The sequence below is a fragment of the Rhipicephalus microplus genome, chromosome X (genome assembly GCF_043290135.1).
Source record: "Rhipicephalus microplus isolate Deutch F79 chromosome X, USDA_Rmic, whole genome shotgun sequence".
In the NCBI taxonomy this organism is placed as follows: Eukaryota; Metazoa; Arthropoda; class Arachnida; order Ixodida; family Ixodidae; genus Rhipicephalus; species Rhipicephalus microplus.
Window position 1 is genome coordinate 83,220,936 of NC_134710.1, and position 20,947 is coordinate 83,241,882.

The 20,947-nt window shown below is 42.2% G+C and overlaps 1 protein-coding gene across 6 annotated transcripts in view; it reads left to right on the plus strand.

Annotated features, from left to right (window-relative positions):
• The window catches only part of Galphas (G protein alpha s subunit), a 189,611-nt gene that overhangs the window by 4,284 nt on the left and 164,380 nt on the right, over positions 1–20,947 (plus strand). For all 6 annotated transcript variants that reach the window (XM_075877234.1, XM_075877235.1, XM_075877236.1 and 3 more), the window contains exons 3-5: positions 7,888–7,942; positions 8,037–8,156; positions 12,153–12,250. In XM_075877234.1, the coding sequence (XP_075733349.1) occupies positions 7,888–7,942; positions 8,037–8,156; positions 12,153–12,250 (273 nt within the window). The remainder of the gene's footprint in view (positions 1–7,887; positions 7,943–8,036; positions 8,157–12,152; positions 12,251–20,947) is intronic.

Sequence of the window (20,947 nt, forward strand, 5' to 3'; positions counted from 1 at the left end):
TTGCTATACAGCTGTCTGTCAAACTCATTTGATCCACTCAGTCCTTTCTTGCACATCTCAATCACCACAGCGGTGAGGCCTAATTACTGGAACATTGATGATGCACTATCTGTGAGGCTCGAATTTAAAATGTTTCCTCGAAACGACAGAAGGGAGCATCGTATGAAGCTTTATTGGTGGTTAAACACACATAAGTTGGTATGGTTTACTGTTTCTAATTCTTGGGATTTGCTACCACCACTAATTCCTATCAATCCTTGTAAAGATGATTGCCCCTTTGTGACACAGAATGCAAAAAGAATGTTTGGAAGTATAAAGCTGATGATGAATTTGTAATTGGAAAAAGGAGGACCCGAACTCACTGAACCATTAAATGTTAAAACTGCTTTTTTACTTCAAAATGAGAAAAGGCTGACATTTTCGATCCAACTCGGACCTTTCTTCAGGGGTGACTGTGGGGGCACTAGGGAGCAGCAGAGTTTGAAACGCCTTCTCTTCAAGTCTGGGAGTGATGCATGTTGGGACCGACGTGCCATAGTCCATTGAAATCCACACTTGGCAGCACACCTGTAGAATGATTTATGCTTCTGGATGTTACCTGAATGTACAAGACTCCACGGAAAGCCAACTTGAAATTGTTTTCTTTCTTGCAAGACTTCATAAAAACTGCTGAATTAAAAAAAAAAAAAAACTGTAGTTGTAAAGGAAAACTTACTAGTCTGTAAACGTACTTATATGACCCTGGTGGTTCATATAATGAAAAGTGAGGCATAATGTTGGACAATTATACCTGAAATCTGTCCAGTGTATTATTTCTTTAAGTAATACTGCTGAGCCTCGCTGTAATACACTGATAGAAAATCAGTTATAGCAAACTAGATGTGAACTTCGGTTGATCAGGTTTTATTCCAGCGACATTCATTCTTTTTTTATAACAAAATCATAAATGCAAGAGATAAGATATTGGTTGTAAGAAAGCAATGTACGGTTTCCACAAGGTTAAAAACATGAAAGGTAGAATAGAAAATAGTATAAATATTGAAAAAATTCAGAAACTCCCAAGTTTTGACATTTAAAATGGCTTAAGTAACAACAAAAATTTCATGCATGTACATGATGGAAAATTTCATTCTGCCTAGTGTTGCGAGAAGCCTCCAGACAAAGGACATTTAGTTTTTTAAATAAATGTTAATGCATGTCTGTTTTGTGAATGGAATTTGGTTCTGCCGTAATTTTGCATTCTCATGTTTCGGTCTGTTTAATTCAAAGTGTCACAAATTTCAATAGAGGTGAAATGTTAGAGACTCATTTACTTATATTTAGGTGCATGTTATAGAACCCCAGGCATTCGAAATTTCAGATGCCTCCTCTACAGTCTCTCTCCTAACTACGTTGTGGTTATGGGATTTAAAATTCCAACAATTATCATTGAATTACCACAAAGAGGCAGGCAAGCATTACTTTGTTTATGGTGCATTGGAAGCTTAGATGTTTTGATATGTAGGTTTCTTTGTTGTGTGAGCCAGATATCCGTTTTGTTAGAGCCTATTTTTAAATCGTCTATTACAATGAATATCTGGTATAACAGACAAATTAAAAGTCCCCATGTTACATAGTTATAATGTGGTTCAAGTGTATGAAATCTTCATTTCATTTTGGACGTAGCTGCCACAGTGGTTTAGTATTCAAGGTGGTTGACTACTGACTGTGTGGTTGCGGTATGGATCTAAATCTGGCCGTGTTCGCCACGATTGATCAGTGGTTACAGTTCTAGGCCTCCAACTCTTAGGTTGTGGGCTCGATCCCAGCTGCGGCAGTCGCATATCAGTGGAGGTGAACTCCTAGAGGCCCGTGTACTCTGCAATGTCAGTGCACGTTAAAGAACACCAGATGTTCGAAATTTCCGGAGCCCGTCACTGTAGTGTTCCTCACAATTATATTGCGGTTTGGAATTCCGGCCATAGCTGTCGCGTTTAGATGGAGGTCAATTGCTAGAAGCCCATATGGTTAGATTCTCATGGTCTTAGATGTGCTTAGACATGGGGAAATCCCATGTGATAGAAACTTCTGGAGCTCTCCACTACTGTGTCTCTGTAATGTCATGGTTTTGGGACATGAAGACCCGGCAATTATTTTACTGAGATGGTGTGCTCATCGTTGCACCACGAGTGATTTAACAATTGTGTGCTTGATCTTCCACCTGCTTGTAAAAGTAGACATGCTTCTGCATTTGCTGCAACAGTAGGGTTTCTCGCTTTTACCTTGAGGGAAAACTAGTGCTGTGATCAGGTTGTATGTGTTGGAATGCCGGGATTTAGTGGCTTTGAGTGCTTTCGAAAAGCTGGAACGCTAACAGTGTTTCATTTGTCACGGTGGCTCATTTTTCACTGAAGCAGCATTGTTTCAATATGCTGCATGAAAGCATAAAAAAAAAGACTTCTACTTGGATGTGCACAGCAATCCACTGTTACAGGGAACACAGGAGTGTGTGGCAGTGGCAGTCACGTGGTGAATTTGCTGGCCAGTAACTGTTTGGCTATGAATGGCTTAGTTTGGCTGTGAATGGTTCCTTTTTGTCATCTGCTATTGTCTGCTGCCACACTTCAAATCTTTGTGAACCGCAAACGTGATGAAAGAGCACTGCACAGATTGTTCGCTTTGCCTGTACGAAATATATTACAGACGCCAGCTATTCTTAGTGCCGAGTAGCTGACACACACTCTGATAATTCCTTTAACAGAAAATTTCTCTGTTCAATGCTTGGAGATTGAAACAGGATGATTTAGGGCTGGAGTAATTGATATACATTACTCTCAATAAATGGAACCTGAAAGGACCGGGAAAACGTGCTACATATAACGTTAACCGAAAGATGAATAAGGGTGGAGAATTCAAGCATGAAACCTATTGCACTAGAGGCAGCCGTTCTATTTAAGCAGCAGTTTCATTTAACAGATTTCCGTTGACTGAGAGTCAACTGTAATATTGTTTCCATAGTCTTTAGGCATATCATGTTGGCGTTATTTCATTTTGTAACGCTTACATGAGAGCCAAGGTTATTTCTAGTAGCCAGATTCGTAGTGATATGACTGTTGAGCAATTTACATACTTTTCATTAGGCTAAATGTTGTGTTAGTGAACACTTGAGAACTATGCGGAGTTTGATATGTGGGGTTTAATGTCCTAAAATGATTATGAGAGACCACGTAGTGGAGAACTCTGGAAATTTCGACCACCTGAAGTTATTTAACGTGCACCCAAATATGAGCACATTGGTTTACAGCATTTTCGCCTCCATCGAAAATGCAGCCGCCATAGCCGAAGTTCGATCCCGCGACCTGTGGGATCAGCACCTCAGCGACTAGACCACCTCAGCAGGGTGTATACAGAGTTTAAGAAAGTGTTCATGGGTCACTAAATTTGCTGGGCAATTGTGTCAGTCTTGTGATAGTTTATTCTCTATGTTGTTAACACTATATGCACTGCTGTTGGGTTAACTTATTGCTAAATGAAAAGTAAAAAATTTTTTTTTGAGGATGCCTTGTTTGTGTAACCTAACCCATGTTTTAGGGCAAGCCACAAAGCAAGAATTTTCGAAGAGGCGAAACTGTGCTCGCGCAGGAGCCTTAAAGTCACAAAATCGGGCACAGCACTTACGCGCCCTCTGTTGTGAAACTCCGCTAACGAAGGAGGAAAAACCCGTGGCCGCTCTCACCACACACTTGTTCAAGGCCACTCCGCTCAGATCAGTCGTTCGTGCTTCATGTCCAACTGGGTGTTTCTCGTCGGCTCCAAATTTTAACGTGACAGCGTAAAAGAGCTCGTTTCGCAAAAAGACCGACGTTGCAGTCGTTGGCAGAGAAGGAAAAATCAGCGTTGTCCATGGCTGCGAAATTGAGAAAAATGCAAATGTCTTCGGTTCTAGGAATGTTTTAGGTAGGAATCGCACCCACGGATTCATCATTGCATGCAGCTGTTCGACTACAGAGCTGCAACACTGCTGGAAGCTGTTTCGAAAAAAAAAAAAAAAAAAAAAACCTATGTGAATGTCATGCAGTGTCATGTAACATGTCTATGTCATAGAACATGGTGTGGCAGAGCCGCTGTCCGATAAGTGCTTCTCACAAATGTAGTTACGAGGCATCAGCTGATCTTTCTTAGGTATGGCGCGAGCCCACATTTCCTATGTCACCTGGTCTTTAAGAACTTTGAAAGTATCTACCTTCTCCTTGCAGGATGCGTAACCACTGTTACATTTTGGCACAACACATTTTCGCCGCGTCATAAAAAAGCATCGTGCTCGAATTCCGCAAAGCATTCTCCTTTGTCACGGCGTGAAAAGTGCGTGCTATCAGGCAGCGCCGCCGGCGCAATGCGCTGAAGCCACTGAGAGCGCCATGGAGAGCACTGAAGAGATAGAAAGCCTGCATATGACGAAGGGATTCATGACAGCTTGTGGGTAGCTTCCCTCCCAAGGTCACCCAGGCTTGCGCACTCGTAACATGCGAGCGAGGAGTGAGAGGCGCGTGCATGTGGCAGACGTCGTCTGCTCCTGGGCTATTACTAGCAGCTCGTTTCAAGCGCTTTGGGGCCTAAAATTTTGGCAGTATTAATTAGTAACTGCCGCTGAAATATGTCACATCTAGTCATTCATGTTACACAAAAGATCTGAAACATTTTGCTGTGTACGAGGCGCTATCACGATTTTTATGCGTTGCGTCTATAAAAGTGCATGTAAAAGATGGCAACATGCCGAAAGCGTCACCTGCCGAGCGTTGGCATAAACCATATCGCTCCGTGACTCTACCGCGTCGCCCTCGCCTGCTGGCGTGGCCTGGGAGTTTCTTTTCCTCAAATACTTCTTTCTCCGTGGGGCAAGCCTTCCTCATTGCCAGCCAACAATGACCTCTCCTACGTATCCTGTCATTGCCATGATGGAGTGTCGTCCATTGGTAATCTTGCATAGACAGTGGTGCTAGCTTTTCCTTTTTTAAAACTCTAGGCTTGCTTCTTTGATTATAAAAAAATATTACAACTTATAAAAAATATGTTAACCTTTAGCATTTAAGGGAGAAGCGATGAAAAATTACTTACTTTATTTGAAAAGTTTGAATATTTGAAGAGACTATATTTCTTTAAGTAGTCTATGCTAAACTATGATGTCACTGATATTCTTCTTAAAGTTAGGAACTTGTTCGACTGTTCTCGATTTGGCAACTGCTTCACAAGTCAGCAACCGCTCACTTAGTTTTCCCTTTTTCTTATTGTTCGAAAACTGCAGGTTGTGTACAAGTCGGTACATGATTGGACCATTATGGTCAGCAATCTTGTGTGAGTGCAGGTTCACGAATGTTGGTGGTGTCATGCAATAAAACGTCTTGATATTGCTAGGGCTTGATGCACTTTATACTGTTTGATAGACGTTAGAAACTCTTAGATAGGAAGAAATAAGAGGAGGAAAGGCAGGGAGGTTAGCCAGAAAACTCTTGGAAAAGTTCAAAGTTGCATCATGCACCTGACATGTGGCCACCTGAAACTTTTTAGTTTGTTAAAGAGTGGTTTGACTCTTATAAGGAACATTTTCTTTACAATTTTTTCTCTCAAAAGTTCCTGTCAATGCCTAATGACTAAACAAATAATCTCTGAATAAAACATTTTTGTTTTTATTCAGTTGAACCCAAGATTTTTGGTCTTTGCAATCATGGATCCTGTTCAATCCCACCTTGAAAAGGTCACATGAGACACATCAAGCGTGTAGATTGGCACATTCATCAACAATGCAGTAGTATAATTCAGTGCATCAACAGTTCAATAGTTACTGAATATTGTGCTGTGTGGTTCTTGTCTTTTCATGTCCTTGCCATTTTAGTGCTGTACCTTGCTGCCTCTAAAGCACCACCTTGCAGATCGCTCGTTATGTTTTGCTTAATGGTACTGTGGGTAGTGTGATTCTGCAGTTTCTTGCGAGCGTTTTCCTGTATATGGGAGGGGGTGTGATGTCTCAAATGTCTGCTGGGAGTCCTCGGGCACAAGTAACTCTGTGTCTCATGACTGCTGTTCAGAAAAATCTAGTTGTAGTTATCATTGGTGTCTGTTTTTACACATGTGAAATTAATTTGGTGCAACCCGTGACTCTGTGTCAAGAAAATTTAGAGCATAGCCTTGGAACTGGTAAGACACCTTTTTAAAAATGCATTGCATTATTGTGAAACTTCGCACAAGGACTTATTTTGCACCTATGCCGGGGTACAAAAGAGCACTTTAAAAGTATTTCGTGTCAACTCTTTACTGGTTGGCACCAAGGGCTGGCCAGAAATTTTTCTTTGGAGGGGTGTTTGACCCCCTCTCTCATGTATGTTTGTGCATGTGTTTGTATCTGTATGCACAGTCAGGTGCGAAATTTCAGAAACCATGCGAACAAGTGCCAAATTGTATCATTGCACTTTCTGCCCACTACATGGCTAAGTTTCAAAGTTCGTACCTGTATTTCTTATATTTTTTCAACGTACCAGTCGGTCATTTGCTTCAACCATCAGTGTGTCAGAGTTCGCAAGATTGTGCAAGGGGCCACTTGTGCGCAGTCACTGTGGAAGCACTGAGCAGTAATATTTGTAAATTTAAGCATGTTTGTTTTAATCTTGTCGATAGGGCACTTCTGCGCTGACAGCTGAAGTGACACTGTGCGTTTTTTTGTGCCATCAGTGCGCTCTCAGTTAAAGCTAGGAAATGAGCTACTGCATTTAATTTTCTTGATTATTTCGAAGTCTCTGAACTTGTTACTGGGGAGGCTATTTGCTACTTAGCTAATAGGAAGTGAAAATAGATTACGATGCATTCATTTGTACTGCGTAGTCCAAAATAAGCACACGGCAGCAGCAGCTTAAGGGAAAAAAAAAGCCATCGTGGTACCCGTCACAGCTGGTTCTTTCTGCCTCATATTTATAAGGTCGTCAAAGTACGTTATCTGGCCAGTAAGGTATAAACCAACCCATGTGTTTGTGCTATAGTTGTGTCCTGATGCTTCAATAGCAATGTATTCCCGGCTATTTCGCCCCATTTCCCAAGATTCATTCTAAAATTCTCGGGGACAAGGCTTAGTAGGCATGGCTGAACGAACAGTTGATCTCACCAATAAGAATGAAGCATACTTGATATGTTTTCTTCTGCTGAAGATGAGACAAAGTGATACCTGATTCCACTGCTTATTTATTGCTGTCAGGACTGTGGGCAAGTTGCAAGTGCAAATTCATATCAAAGTGGGGGGAGGCTGGCTTTACCACCTCAATTATTGTTTGCACTTATAGGAGCAATGACATACATGACTGTAGAAGTAATGACATACATGACTGTAGAAGTAATGACATACATGTGAATTGGGATTAGCGTATGGCATCATCACTGCGATGTAGCATGGGCCAAGTGCATTTCTGTTAACCTTGCCCGTTGAAATGCATGTAGCACATCCTCTCGGATCGTGCCCCAAGGGTGGTACCTTTTGCTTAGTAATCTAATGAAATATACTCTTGTGCTGGCCGCCGCCGCACGGGTGGAGCGCGTAAGACAGAACGACTAGAACAAAGCTTTCTCTTATATGTCTCTTCTTTCCCCTGCACATCTCTTTGGTGCACCGAGCTTTCATGCTCGCATTTTTGGAAAACAATAGAGTTCCTCACAAGACGTTTCTCTCGGCTCCTCCGGCACGGGCTCTACATGCATTTGCAAACAGAACTATGTTTTGCTGTGCAAGCTTGGGGCTTGCTTGCACTTTGTAGCTTCCAGCCTGCTGCAACCAGCTTGTGAGATGAAAGCGTAGCGTTGTGGTTTTGTGTAGTGTTGCGTTATAATTTGCTGCCACACTCATCTAAAATAATCTGACCTCTATTTCAGAGAGAAGAAACAAAAAATAGAAGATATAAAAAAGAACATACGAGATGCAATCCTGGTATGGGCTCTATTTCTTATATCCTCATAGTGCTGTCACAATAATTTTTCTGGCTTTTGTACAGTGCACTGACAGATTATCCCACTCTAATTAGACTATCACAGGTGCCATGAGCACGCTCGTACCACCGGTACAGCTGGAAAAATCGGAGAATCAGTGGCGGGTGGACTACATTCAAGATGTAGCCAGCTCTCCAGACTTCGACTATCCTGCAGTAAGTCTAGCCAACGCTGCTGCTTTTTAGTGCTCATTTTTAAATAGCAGGGAGAAAGCACACATGCACACACACTCACTTGTTCTCTCTCACTCTGGCTCATTCTTACGTGTTGTACACAGGGTGCTTTTTTTTGGGGGGACTATAAAGATTTTCATGAAACTCCTGTGACAGTATCGCACCTCTCGTTTTCACATGCAAGCTTTATCTTGAGGAGGAAATACTTAATTGCAGCTGAAATGACACTGTTGTGCCTGATTAATGAAAACCTGTTAATCAACTTCCTAAATATTGACTTAATGGCATGCGTTTATATTAGAGTTGTAGTGCATGCCTGTTTATGGCATATCAATTCTTTAGAAATAAAAAGAGTTCACAGTAGTTCGAGATATTTATAATAAAATTTTAAGTGCTAGATATTGATCTCGCCCGGCATACATAAAATGCGGCCGTCCTGTTATGTCAGACCGGAACTACTTGTGACAACAAAGTGACAAAATTTGAATCAAGGTGCGCTGCTGCTGTATCTTTTCTTAAAAAACTGCACGTCATTTTATTTGTGCCAGTACATTGCATACCTTTCATAAGTAGTGTTGGTTGCTTGCTTGTTCTTTTTTTTTGTTTTGTTTCAAGCTGCGCACTAGATCAGCCCCCTCCCCCCCATTTTTTTTTTCTGGGGAGCGTTAAACTCCGGGGCAAATACTGCAGCGCTTCTTGCAGATATTTAAAATATTTTTCACATTTCTTTATAGTTTAAAGAGCTCCGCTGCGGTGGTATAGTGGCTAAGATACTTGGCTGCTGACCCGCAGGTCACGGGATTCAATTCCGGTTGGGGCAGCTGCATTTTTGATGGAGGCAAAAATGCTGTAGGCCCGTGTGCTCAGATTTGGGTGCACGTTAAAGAAACCCAGGTGGTCAAAATTTCCGGAGCCCTCCACTGCGGCGTCTCCCTTAATCATATTGTGGTTTTGGGACGTTAAACCACACATATCTATCAATCATCATTTATAGTTTAAGAAAGAGACAAGCATTACACATTGCATGCAAATTGTAAGATGTCTACTTCTGTATTTCAGAATGCTTGTAGATTTTTCTGACCAGATTCTGCTTCAGCATATCTTGATTCAAAATTTTACTTACCTGTCACGGCTCCTGGTCTGACGTAACATAGAAGCCGCGCTTTTTGTGTGCTGGGCTTTCATGCTACATCAGAGCAAGTTTCAAATTTTTTGGAAATCGATGATGAATGTCTGGAATTACGTGCAACTTTTGTGATTTCTAAAAAGTGGTCATGCCATAAACTATGGTGTTCAACAATTGCACTCAAGTCAATAATTAAAAAGCTAGTTGAGTTTTTGTTGAATTGTTGTGTCGATGCCATCTTTGCTACAGAAAAGTATTTCCACCCTATATATAGTTCATGTCCAAAAACAAGAGCCTGGCTGTTGTAGAATTATTTCTAATGAATCTGTGTTGTCTAAAAAGAAGACAGCCCCATCACGATGGTCTAGTGGCTAAGGTACTCGGCTGCTCACTCGCATGTCGTGGGATCGAATACCGACTGTGGCGGCTGCATTTTCGTTAGAGGTGAAAATGCCGTAGGCTCGTGTGCTCATATTCGGGTGCATGTTAAAGAACCCCAGGTGGTCAAAATTTCCGGAGCCCTCCACTACTGCGTCTCTCATAATCATATGGTGGTTTTGGGATGTTAAACCCCAGATATCATCATCATCATCTAAAAACAAGACATCCTGTGTAAGGACTGCTGGTAAAACAGAATGAGCGGCAGCACCTTTTGCAGTATTTGCTTCCCCTTTGTCTTTCAAATTCAAGGCAGTTTGACTTTGTACTCATGCACAATTTCTCACAACACTATCAAAGAAGTAAGAGTGAAAGGTGGTGAGTCTTTGTAAGTTGGCCTATATTCTTGACACGATTATATAAAACTGGCTTGGTATATGTAATACAAAATAGACTCAACCCTCGATATAACAAACCTGGGTATAATGAAGTAATGGTTATAATAAAATAAATGAAGAATAGACTTGCAATATAGTGTCTGACTATACCTTTATAAGAAATTTTAAGGTATAATAAACATATTTTTGTGTAAGATGTAACTTACATCTTTTTGTGTAAGATGTCATAACGAGGTTTGAGTGTAGTAGGAAACAAATTTAATGAAAATTAGGCCTGTACTTCACTGAAAAAAGGATCCACTGGCTTATGGGAGTGTTTTCCAAAAACTGGGAAAACATTGTCCCCCTGACTCGTGAAGGCACTATTTTGCGATCGCATCAATAAGTACTTGGAATTAAAATGCCTGAAGCAAGTGGCGCAGAGTAGCAGTTCTCAAGTCGTGCAGAGGAAAGTTCTGCAAACCTTATTTCTATCAGTAGAAAAACACTTGCACCTGAGTCTCTTGTAAGCCTTCATAGCACTATGGTCTGTTCTTGTCGATTTCACTTCACTGCATGTACCAACCATTGTTTCGTCGAGTTGCCAATCCTTTCTTTGGCTTATGAAATCTCTAAATATGTGCCTGCTTCTCAAGAGGTGTATGATATCCAAATATTTCTAGGTACCATCATCTGCAGTTGTGGTGAGCAGTGAATGTGGCAATTTCGGAGGGGGTGGTGTTTTAATGAATGCATTATCAGTCAAGTTATTGTGCAAATTTACAAAAGCGCATGAAGACTGCAAGGTAAAGTCTACTTTCCAAAAAAACAGAAAAAAAATTATCCGTATTTTGATTGGTAGGTTCTTTCTATCTAAAGAGAACGAAAATTCAAAAGCTCTCATAAAAAACAGGCTAAAATTCAATGCCATTGTCACACTACTTCCTTTTTTGAAAGCACTGTAAAAGAATTTTCCTCTGGTATACAAAGACCTGAGTATAATATAAGTGACTTCGTGTTGCACAAATTGCGATTGGTTTTGTGGTAAAAAAATCTTTTCTGCAGACTAAAAACTGGGATGTATGTGTCTCACAGATATACACAGGGCTGAAGCTTATGCAAATCTGAGTCATTATAGGCAACATTAAGATGAAAATAGATGCAGAATGAAGCAATATTAAAGAGATCTAACAAACAACGATGCCAAGGAAAGTATAGGGGATGTTATATGAGGTAATTTTAATGTAAATGTGAAGAAAGAAAAGTGGATGAAAATATAACTTTCCGTGGTCATTGATCGAACCTGGGACCTTTGAATGATGCATCCGATGCTCTACCAACTGATCTACCATAGTGGCTGTTTATTTCTCCGTCCACTTTATTGGGAATGTATGTGAATTAAACGTGGAAGTGTCAGTCAGCGTTGCCTGTAGCCACGACGGCAAGTGTGGAACACTTTTTTATGCCTGTTTTTGGCATCACGTAGCACGTGATCTTATTACGCGCTGGCAGCTGACCAATAATCTCTCGTGTACTACCTGAAAACACAGTCTGCCACAATGAGAACCTCGCTATCAATGAAGGAAAGAAATGCACACTTTAGGGCTCATTTCATTTCTCAGACACAATATTAATGAGATCTAACAGACAGCCATGCCAAGGAAAGTATAGGGGATGTTATATGAAGTAACTGTAATGTAAATGTGAAGAAAGAAAAGTCAATGGAAAGATAATTTGCCATAGGCAGTGAGCGAACTTGAGACCTTCGAATAACACGTCTGATGCTCTACCAATTGAGCTGCTATGGCAGCCATCCCCCCACATTTACGTTACAGTTATCTCATATAACAAATCCAGAAAAAGGCAGAGTTGTCAAGTCCTAAAGAGTGACAGTAGCTAAGTCCGAAAGAGTGACAGTGATGTGATTGTACTGCAGTATCGGCCTGCAGACACATTTGATTGCACGTATTGTTACTCTTTAACAAATCGTTTCAGCTTTTATTTTGTAAGTAATACTTGTCTTTCCTTTTTTTTCCAAATGATATCTTGATAGCTGAAATCTTGTGTGCGTACTAATGTCTTTTGTGCAATCGACAGGAGTTCTACGAGCACACGGAGATCCTCTGGAAAGACAAAGGTGTCCAGGCTGCCTTTGAACGCTCAAATGAGTACCAGCTGATTGACTGTGCAAAGTAGTATGTGTGATTTTATTTACTATTTTTCATGCCTGCACTCACATGTATGCAAAATGAGTGGGCTCAAAAAGAAATAGACACTACACTTGATTTATGGTGAATTGTAGATGGATTACACTCTGACAAGCTGTTTCTGGTTCTGTTAGGTAGTAGAAATTGCTGATGGTGACATGTCACATAACACAAAATACTAGGGTGTCTACCAACCAGGAAAAGTCAGAGAATCGGGACCCTTCTGGAAAGGTGAGGGAAAAGTAAGGGAATTTCTGAAAAACGTGGCCAGGTCATAAAAACTGACAACAATCTGTACGGCCCTCACAAAAATATGCATACCATTGATCAAAACTTAAGAAGTATCTCGTTTGGCTGCAACAGCAGTTAACTGCTAGAGGAGGCATGAAAAAAAAAGGCAGTGCGTAACTGTTGCTTCTTAGTATGAAACGCGGATACTGACCAATAGAGCACCAAGTTTACTGACGTTTCGGCACCCAATATGGGAGCCTTGTTCACACTAAAAGCCATAAGGAAGGCATAGTATGTCTAAGTAAGGGAGGTAGGCAGCGAGAGTACGTTGTCAGAAGCATCGCATCACTCCTCTCCAGCATATGTTCAGTAGTCTGGATCTGGATTCAGGATGCAGGCATGATGCAAGCTTCTTTTCTTTGTCCAGAACACCCGCGCTTGACTAGACAATTTTGTTGATGGCCTGTAGATTCCAAGTATTCAGTAAAGGCATTCGTGGCTACGCATTGTTTCGTGACATCATATTCGTATTGTTTCTCTTTTATTGAAATCATCCGTTTCACAAATGTACTGGTTATCACAATCGTGGCAGCCTATGGCATAAATAAGACCGGGGAAATTTTCGCTTGGCGATGCGTCTTTCACATTGACTAAAGCATTCCTTAGCTTTCATGCTGGTACATGTACTATATTGATGTCTGTTGCTTCTACATATCACACAGCATATCCAAATTTCGGATCAAGACATTACTCAGGTGTGTGAATTTGTGCATTATTTTGGTTGGCTTGAAGGCTTTCCGATTAGGTTAGAACTGCCATCAACAGAGGCTTGCCGGGCTATCTTATCTTTTTATTATTAGTATTACCTATTATTACAGGTGATGTAACAGCAAACGTCCTCAGCTGCACACTTATTGCGGCCAGCTCGCATTTCAAGGGTAGCATTTGAGTAACTTCATATAAATGACTTATTTTAGTTTCTTGAGATTGTGTTATTAAACCTGTGATTATTTTTTAGCATCATGTCCATAGAAGAGTAGGTAAACGAAGGTAACATGCCAAAATTCGTGATTCATCTGTGGAACTGAGGAAGCTGTTGCAACTTGACCGATTCCTTCTCGCCATCACATATTCATATGTCGGCACTTTAAGGGGAGATGCTACACGAAAAACGATTTTCTTTAATAAGAGTCTGAATTTAACACAAATTGGCATGCTAATAGAGTTTTTTCTCCTCTTTTCAAATATGTCATTTATTTTCATGTAGATTGCTTGGTTTTCTTTCTGCAGGTCAGATACTGCAAAATTATGGCCATTGTTATGCAACAATTCTGACCTATAAAAATTTGAGATAAAGCATGCAGATATAGCTGACTATGATCCTTTGGAACTGTAGAGTGCAAAAAAACTATATAAATTTTGTGTGTAAAAAGGTGAAATACAATAATAAAATAGAAAAATTTACTATGGCTCTAGTTGCCAAGGGCTTTCAATGTTATGTAATTTTTGAAAAACATAATCAAGCAGCACTGACAATCTGAATAGATACTTGCACTCTATGGGCCTTCATCATGCTATGCGCAAAATTTCATAGAGGTATGACAATTCTTAGTATACGAACTAGTGTGTATAAGAAGCACAGATCACACAAAACTGCAAAAGGAGAAAAACGCATTTGAAAGTTTGAAACCTTTTTTTTTTATCACAGAGTTGTTAGAAATGCATAATCTTTGGCCATAATGTTCAACAGAACTTTGAAAAGCACTGCAAGTTATTAGAACTGTCCTGCAGCATAGGTTGTGCCCTCACGGTCCTTGCGAGCACTCTCTTCTAGCCGTGCCCTTTTCACTCCACGACGACTGGTGGGCCCTTGCTTCTGCTGTCAGACGCTCGGACATTCTCTTGATGCGCCTCGCATCGCGGGAATCACTGAAAGTAACTAGATCTCTAGATGGCAGTATGTTGAGCTCTTCCAGGATGTGCTCGAAAGTAGCATGACCCTTGTTGAACCACAGGATTGCCATAGCTGCGGCAGTCTCGACAACCGTTCGGGAGACAAACTTAGTCTTGGGGCAAAGTAGCCAAATTTTGCTGTTCAGGGATTCCGATGCGTTCTGGGTTTTCCCTTTGATGCATGGAGCAAGGAGCTTCTCATCCGTTAGCCGCTTATAAATGGGCAAAACAGCCAATCCCTGTGCTTTTGTGAGGAGAGGTGTGTGGCGTGGTGCAGGTTCACCAAGTGCTTCAGCGCGTTGATGTTTGCACCACGACTCTGTTCCTGCAGGGCAAAACCTTTGGCTGCCAGCATTGTCAGTAGAGCATGAGTGGAAGTACGAAGCCCATACTGCAGTGTACATATCCCGTACACTCCCCCTGTTGCTTGTTATGGCAATCTGATAGTATGTTTGGAGCTTCTGAATGGCTGGCTCTTTCATTTTCTGCCCTCGTGGTAATGGCACATGCAGCTTCCGTAGTGCGGTGCCAAGTCTCTTGGCCACATGATTAATGCAGTCTTCTTTTTCTATATTGACAGCACCATAGACTTTTGACTCTGCAAGTGCACTATATGCTTTGCTGTCACCGTCATTCAAGAATGTCATGAAATGCAGTGGGGTGTCATAAGTCAATGTTCTCTGCCAAATGCGCATTGTAGCCTCCATTTCCATGGCATGGGAGGAACAGTCTGCATTTTTTTCACAGACTGGGCCATGGAATGCCTGCCACACTTCCTCGTCTGGGCCCATATCCTTGTGGCTACTGCATGTCAGGCAGTAATTTGATATGACCTCGAAGTCTAAGCAGAGGCCAGTATCTAAGGAGATAACTGCGCCAATCCCGTTGTGGCTTTTGTGGCCCCTCTTCTGCCAAGTGCCGTCGAACATAACAGCCACATCAGTTTCGCCTGCTACTTTTTTCGTCAACACTCTGGATCGGCGCAAGTTTTCACTCACAGCTGCCATGGCAGCGGTGTGCACCTTCTTTGCTATCGAAAAAAATCCTCGGTGGTGCATTGGCTTTGGGAGTCCAATAATGGAGCAAAATCTCGACAATTGCTCATGCCCAATGCCGACAGCGCGTGCAGCCACCACCGCTTTCACATTTACAGCGAAACTATCTCGAGAGCTCTCACTGTCGTACCGTTGGCTCACTCGGCTGCTGCCGTCCGCCGTAACACGCAGTGACGTATAGGAGCACGAAAGAACAGTCGCTGAGCATTCGCTGTTTTCGCAATGAAGTTCGAAGAGCGACGAAAGTCCCTTGCGCTTTTCTGCCGGCTCCCGAACGGCAAGTTTTTGAATACCGCAAGCAGGGCATGCCGCACCTGCCACAAGTGCCGTCAGCAAGAGGGTGTCTCACAAAACTGTCGTTGCACAAACCTCATCGCGCTGTCTTTCGTCTTTTTCGAAGAAGCCGAGCTTCTTTTCCGAAGCACTGACGAAGGAAAGCGCAGCGTCAATTCCTTCATCGCAGCCACTGTCGCTCGCGCAATCGTCGATGCCACCGTCAGGCCTAGCACATGTAGGCGCGTTCTCGTTCGTCGCCGTCGTTCGGGGCGCTTTACGCCGCCTTCCCTTGAACTTGTGCTTCGTTCGAAACTTCTGCGGTCTCACGTTGCACTTTTTCGGGCTTGTCATCGCGGAAATATGCCTAGACGCGCAGAAAAGCAGACGGACCAAATGCCGATGGCCGCCACCAACACAGCTGACAATGACTCGGTAGCCAATGGCGATGCGGCTTAGGGTGCCGCGCGTTTCAAACCGCTCAAACCACGTGATAAAAAGGCCTCGTTTTTTATTTTTTTTTTTGCCCACGTACGAAACTGGCGGTCGTCGGAGCTGTAAGAAGAAGGCCGGACGCAACTTTCCCAACTGATCGCGATGGCGGGCGGCACTGCGACGGGGAGCAGCGCAGTCAAAGATGGCCAATATCGGCGCAAATTCACGAAATTTTGAGCCACCGCGATGCCTTCATACGCATTTTTTTGCATTTTGCGGTTCGAATTCAGTTTTAAAATTTTCACAGATGAAAGAAGAAGGTTTGAAGATTACAATGCAATAAAAATAAGAAATGCGAGAAATTTCGCTAAAAACGCAATTTTTTGACTCGCATCTCCCCTTAAACGCTACCCCCAGCTTTCATTACAGGCATCTGAGGACTTTCGTTGTACTCCAAGCATCGGAGACCAAAGAAATAAAACACCAGCAAGCATATGTTAATCTGGAAAAAAGACAAAGAAAATTTTCCAGTACGGCTCTGTTCTTGCAACGTTGCTAGTAGTCGTCAAGGCAAGGTGCACAGAATATGCGAGTAATTTTTTTTTGCTAAAAAGTATATTTTAGAGGTGTGAAAATTAGGTGGGGACACAAATTAATAGTAAATACAGCTATCCAGGTTGAATCAAATCCAATCCAATCCCCATCCTAAATAGTTAAATAGGTAAATACAGTAGTTCAGGTTGGTATAATGCTATCAAATCCACATTTTAAGCAGCATGGGCTACAGTCATTATAGTGAACTAAAGTATATATGCTCCAGTGGCGGAACCAGCCAGGCTCCCTCCTCCTCTTTTTACATGGAGATCGCTTCACTTGTATGTTTTCTGGCAGCTTTGCCTTTGTTGTGGAACTAGCGCAGGCTCGTTCAAAGTTTCATATGCAGTTAATTTCAACTTGTTTGTTTGCTTCCTGGTTCTTCCAAACATTAAACAGCTAACTTGCTCACTGCCTGACTCGGGTTTTATTTTGGCCAGATATACTTACTTTTTCACATTTACTGCACACGCTCGGAACATTATGAGCATGCGTTGTATGTTTTATTTTGTATGAGCACCTGATATTTATTATTATAATTATTATTATCTTGCGGTTCGAGGGTTTGTTTCCAATGCACAGTTTTCCAAGCGGATGGGACGGTCATGGAATTTGCTTTTAATCATCATGGAAAAGTCGGGGAATTCGGAAAAATCAAATTTGTAGACACCCTGAGCACAGAGTGGTATTGTACACGAAATATTTGTACATCAACATGGCATTATTATAATAAGTATATAACATCCCAAATTTCAGAAGCCATGTAGCATGCTGTTTTTCTCCCTTCGTATGCAGAAGGGCTGAAACCAACCCACTCAAAGCAGCCCACTGCACACTCACCACAAGGTTTATGTTTAGCTGTTTAGTACTCGTCATGGGCCATCCTTTGATGCAGGAGTTCTCTGACATGGATGTTTCGGGAATATTTTGTGGACTGGTGGAAGTTATAAGGGACCCCATGCAGTAAGAGGAAAAGGGGGTGCATAAACTAACACAACCTGCAGTGTAAAATAGGTGCCTTATTTTTCTCTCTGACAAAGAACGGTAAAGCTGAAGCGTCGCACCGATTCGATCTCAAGAGCTTGTAATTAAGTTGTGCAGTGTGCAGCCAAATTCGACCTGTTTTAGTTATGTTTGTTCTTCAAATATGCACACCTAGAAAAAGTATCCTGCGCATGAATTGTAGAAAACTGCAACGAGAGCTTTACAGTCCGTCTCATGAAGAAGGGCAAAAATAAGTCAACTCAACTGCAATATGGAAGTATTATGTGGGGAAGCATCAGAAGAAAAAAAACAGCTGGTCCTCTATTAAAGAAAAACGTGTCTTCACAAAGGTAGCTGAGCATTTATTCTGCATTGTTTCAGCAACAGCAACACATTGCAAAGTCACGCTAAGAACGGCAAGCAGCTCGAAACCTGCAGCGTACACCTGAAGCAGAAAGCACGCATGAAATTGGCATACACAGGATGAGCGCAGGCTAATAACTGTCACAGCTCGACACTTAAAGCGCGCTGCTCAAACAGAAAGACGGACGCCCGAAACTAGTGCACAAGTTAGACACAAGCATGAATTGTCCTAATGCTTCCATCGTCGTGTTTCAGCAGCACGCTCCTTTTGTAAACGCAGCCGCAGAACCGAGTGAAGTGAACTTCGTCCTCTCTCGAATAAAGTCTGATAAGCACGCGCTCGCGAGAGACCACGCTTCAAGGAGGCGACGGCCTTTAGAGCGCACGCAACGAGAGCCCATTGTGCAGTCTCACTACTCACAACGAAAACGCGGTAAAGTTTCGGAGCTCTGAGGACCGCCGCACGGTTCATGGTGTATATAAATGGCTTGCCTTTAGCATCCGGACAACGTGCGCACTTGGCATAGTGGTTAGCGCCGTGCGCTATGAAAAGAGGGGTTGCCGGTTTGACTTAGTGCTACAGATTCTTGCCTTCTTGTTTTTTTCTTTGCAGTTTGTTAGTATGTTTTACAATGTTATATATGTGACAGAAATATGTCAGCAGAGGCGTGGTGGACCCTGGCATAAGACACTTCCGTGTTAAAAAAAACATCGGAAGGGGCTTTTGTCACTAGACCTAAGTGTATCTCCCAAAAAGCGTGTTTTAAACTTCTCCTTTTCCGAATATGGGTTTCATGGACCCCAAAAAATGGCTTGGCTAACCCTCTGGGGTCCGTGAAATGGGGGTCCCCATTTCACGGACCCCAGAACCACTGCTGTGAAGAATCTGTGTGAATACATTGTACTTTCGAGAGGCAAGTATTGTCATGGGTACGTCCTTCAGTAAGGTTCTTGTTGCCATGCACTGTAAATGTAGCTGCAGCCATGGAATTGCTGCGTGGCGATCCTAAGCAACACAGATTTAAAGACTATAGTCTTTCTTGGAGACCTTCAATGCTAAAATTTTGGTCTGTCTGTCTGTCTGTAGTTGTCTGTTTGTCCATCCTTAATGGTACCCTAAACGGCATCAAAGCGACCAAACGATACTTTAAACGGCCGACCCCATCCGCAGCGCCCACCAATATTGCTCAAGGTTCAGGGTTTATACTTGTGCGATTATCAATCAAAAAGCAATTATTGTGCATATCTGAGGCACCATAACAATATGTCAATATTATGTATGTGCATTTTTTACTAGAAAAGGCATACATAAGTAATTTTAAGGATCGAAGCCTTTACAACGCCTTTATAACGCTGCGCTGGCCTTGCAACATTTGCACGAAATGGCAGGTGTTTCCAATGCTTTGCTAAGACAACACGGTGGTGGCACCTACCCGTCGCCTTGCGTTCTACACCTTATCACCTCAAAGACGGGTGCGCGCGCTTCGTTTTTTAAGATAATTGCCAGATGGCACTCATGTCTCGCGTGTGACGCGACTTGATGCGCTCGTTCGCCTCCGCTGCACGCTCGAGTCACTCTAACGCAGCGCCTTCAGAATACCATTCACCGATTTTCTTGCGCAGAATATCAAATAAATGTTTTGTTCAAAGTTTCTTCACTCCCTGACTCTCTCCAGACACAAGACTACAACAGTCTTTCGACAACATTTGCAGTGTAACGAGCAGATACGGGGCCAATTTTTTAATTGAAGATAGTGAAGTTTCTTGAGATCAGTAATATTTTTTAGCATCTTTGATAACTTTCGCATGGAGGGTGTTAAAATGTAGTGAGTGTGCAGTGGGCTACTTTCAGTGGGTGAGTATACCTTCTGTACATGAAAAAAAAAAAAAAAAATAATGGTATGCTACGAGGCCTCTGAAATTTTGAGATATTATATACTAATGGGGGGAGGGGCATGCTGAGGGGGTATGTCTGAATTATTGAGTATGTACAGAGGTTGTCTAAAATTTCCAGGCCACACTGCTATAGGTATACTTGAGATAGTGGCCTGGGAAGTTTTGACGGTCACTGTACAAATATTTGGTGTTCATTATCACTCTGTTCTTAGGTATAATCCATTCAAATACTCACTTCAAGCCATGCCATTCCATTCAATTCATTTGAACACTCACCAATATTCACTTCAAACAGATACATCTAATGAAGAATATTATATATTTTGGTGTGTTGGTGCATCTGCTTAAATAAGGAATATTTTAAAAGTTGGTGAATAGTGAATTTCAGTATTTCAAGTGGCATTTATTTAGATAGGTATGGCCTCAAAGGGCGCTTAAACCACCCAGAGGGTGAAATGTTCTTGCGGAGGGGGGAGGGAGTTGTGTACGAGTCGACAACAACCATGTACTTGTGAGAATTTTTTTAAACTGTGCTGTAATAGCAGTGCTACATGCGTTTGGTTATTGAAACGCGCAGATCACTTCTTTCACTCTTTCCTTTACTACCCTTCGCTGGTCTCCTCTCCCAAAGCTGCTTTGCCCTCGCGTGGTATACGTCATTGCTGAAGTGCTGTTGAAAACAGTCTACTACCAGTTGCCGCAACTCCATCAAGTTTGTGCTATTCGGCTAACAGCTGTGGTCATTCCCTTTGGTGCTCCTATGAATCGTGTGGGTATGGATCCTGTGTTGCGCGCATGCCTTCAAGGGATCACTAGCATGATGGATTCGAATGGTCTCATGCAGTGCCAGAGCACCTCCGCGCGAGTTGATGAAACGTCGCCATCGCAACACAACGAACAA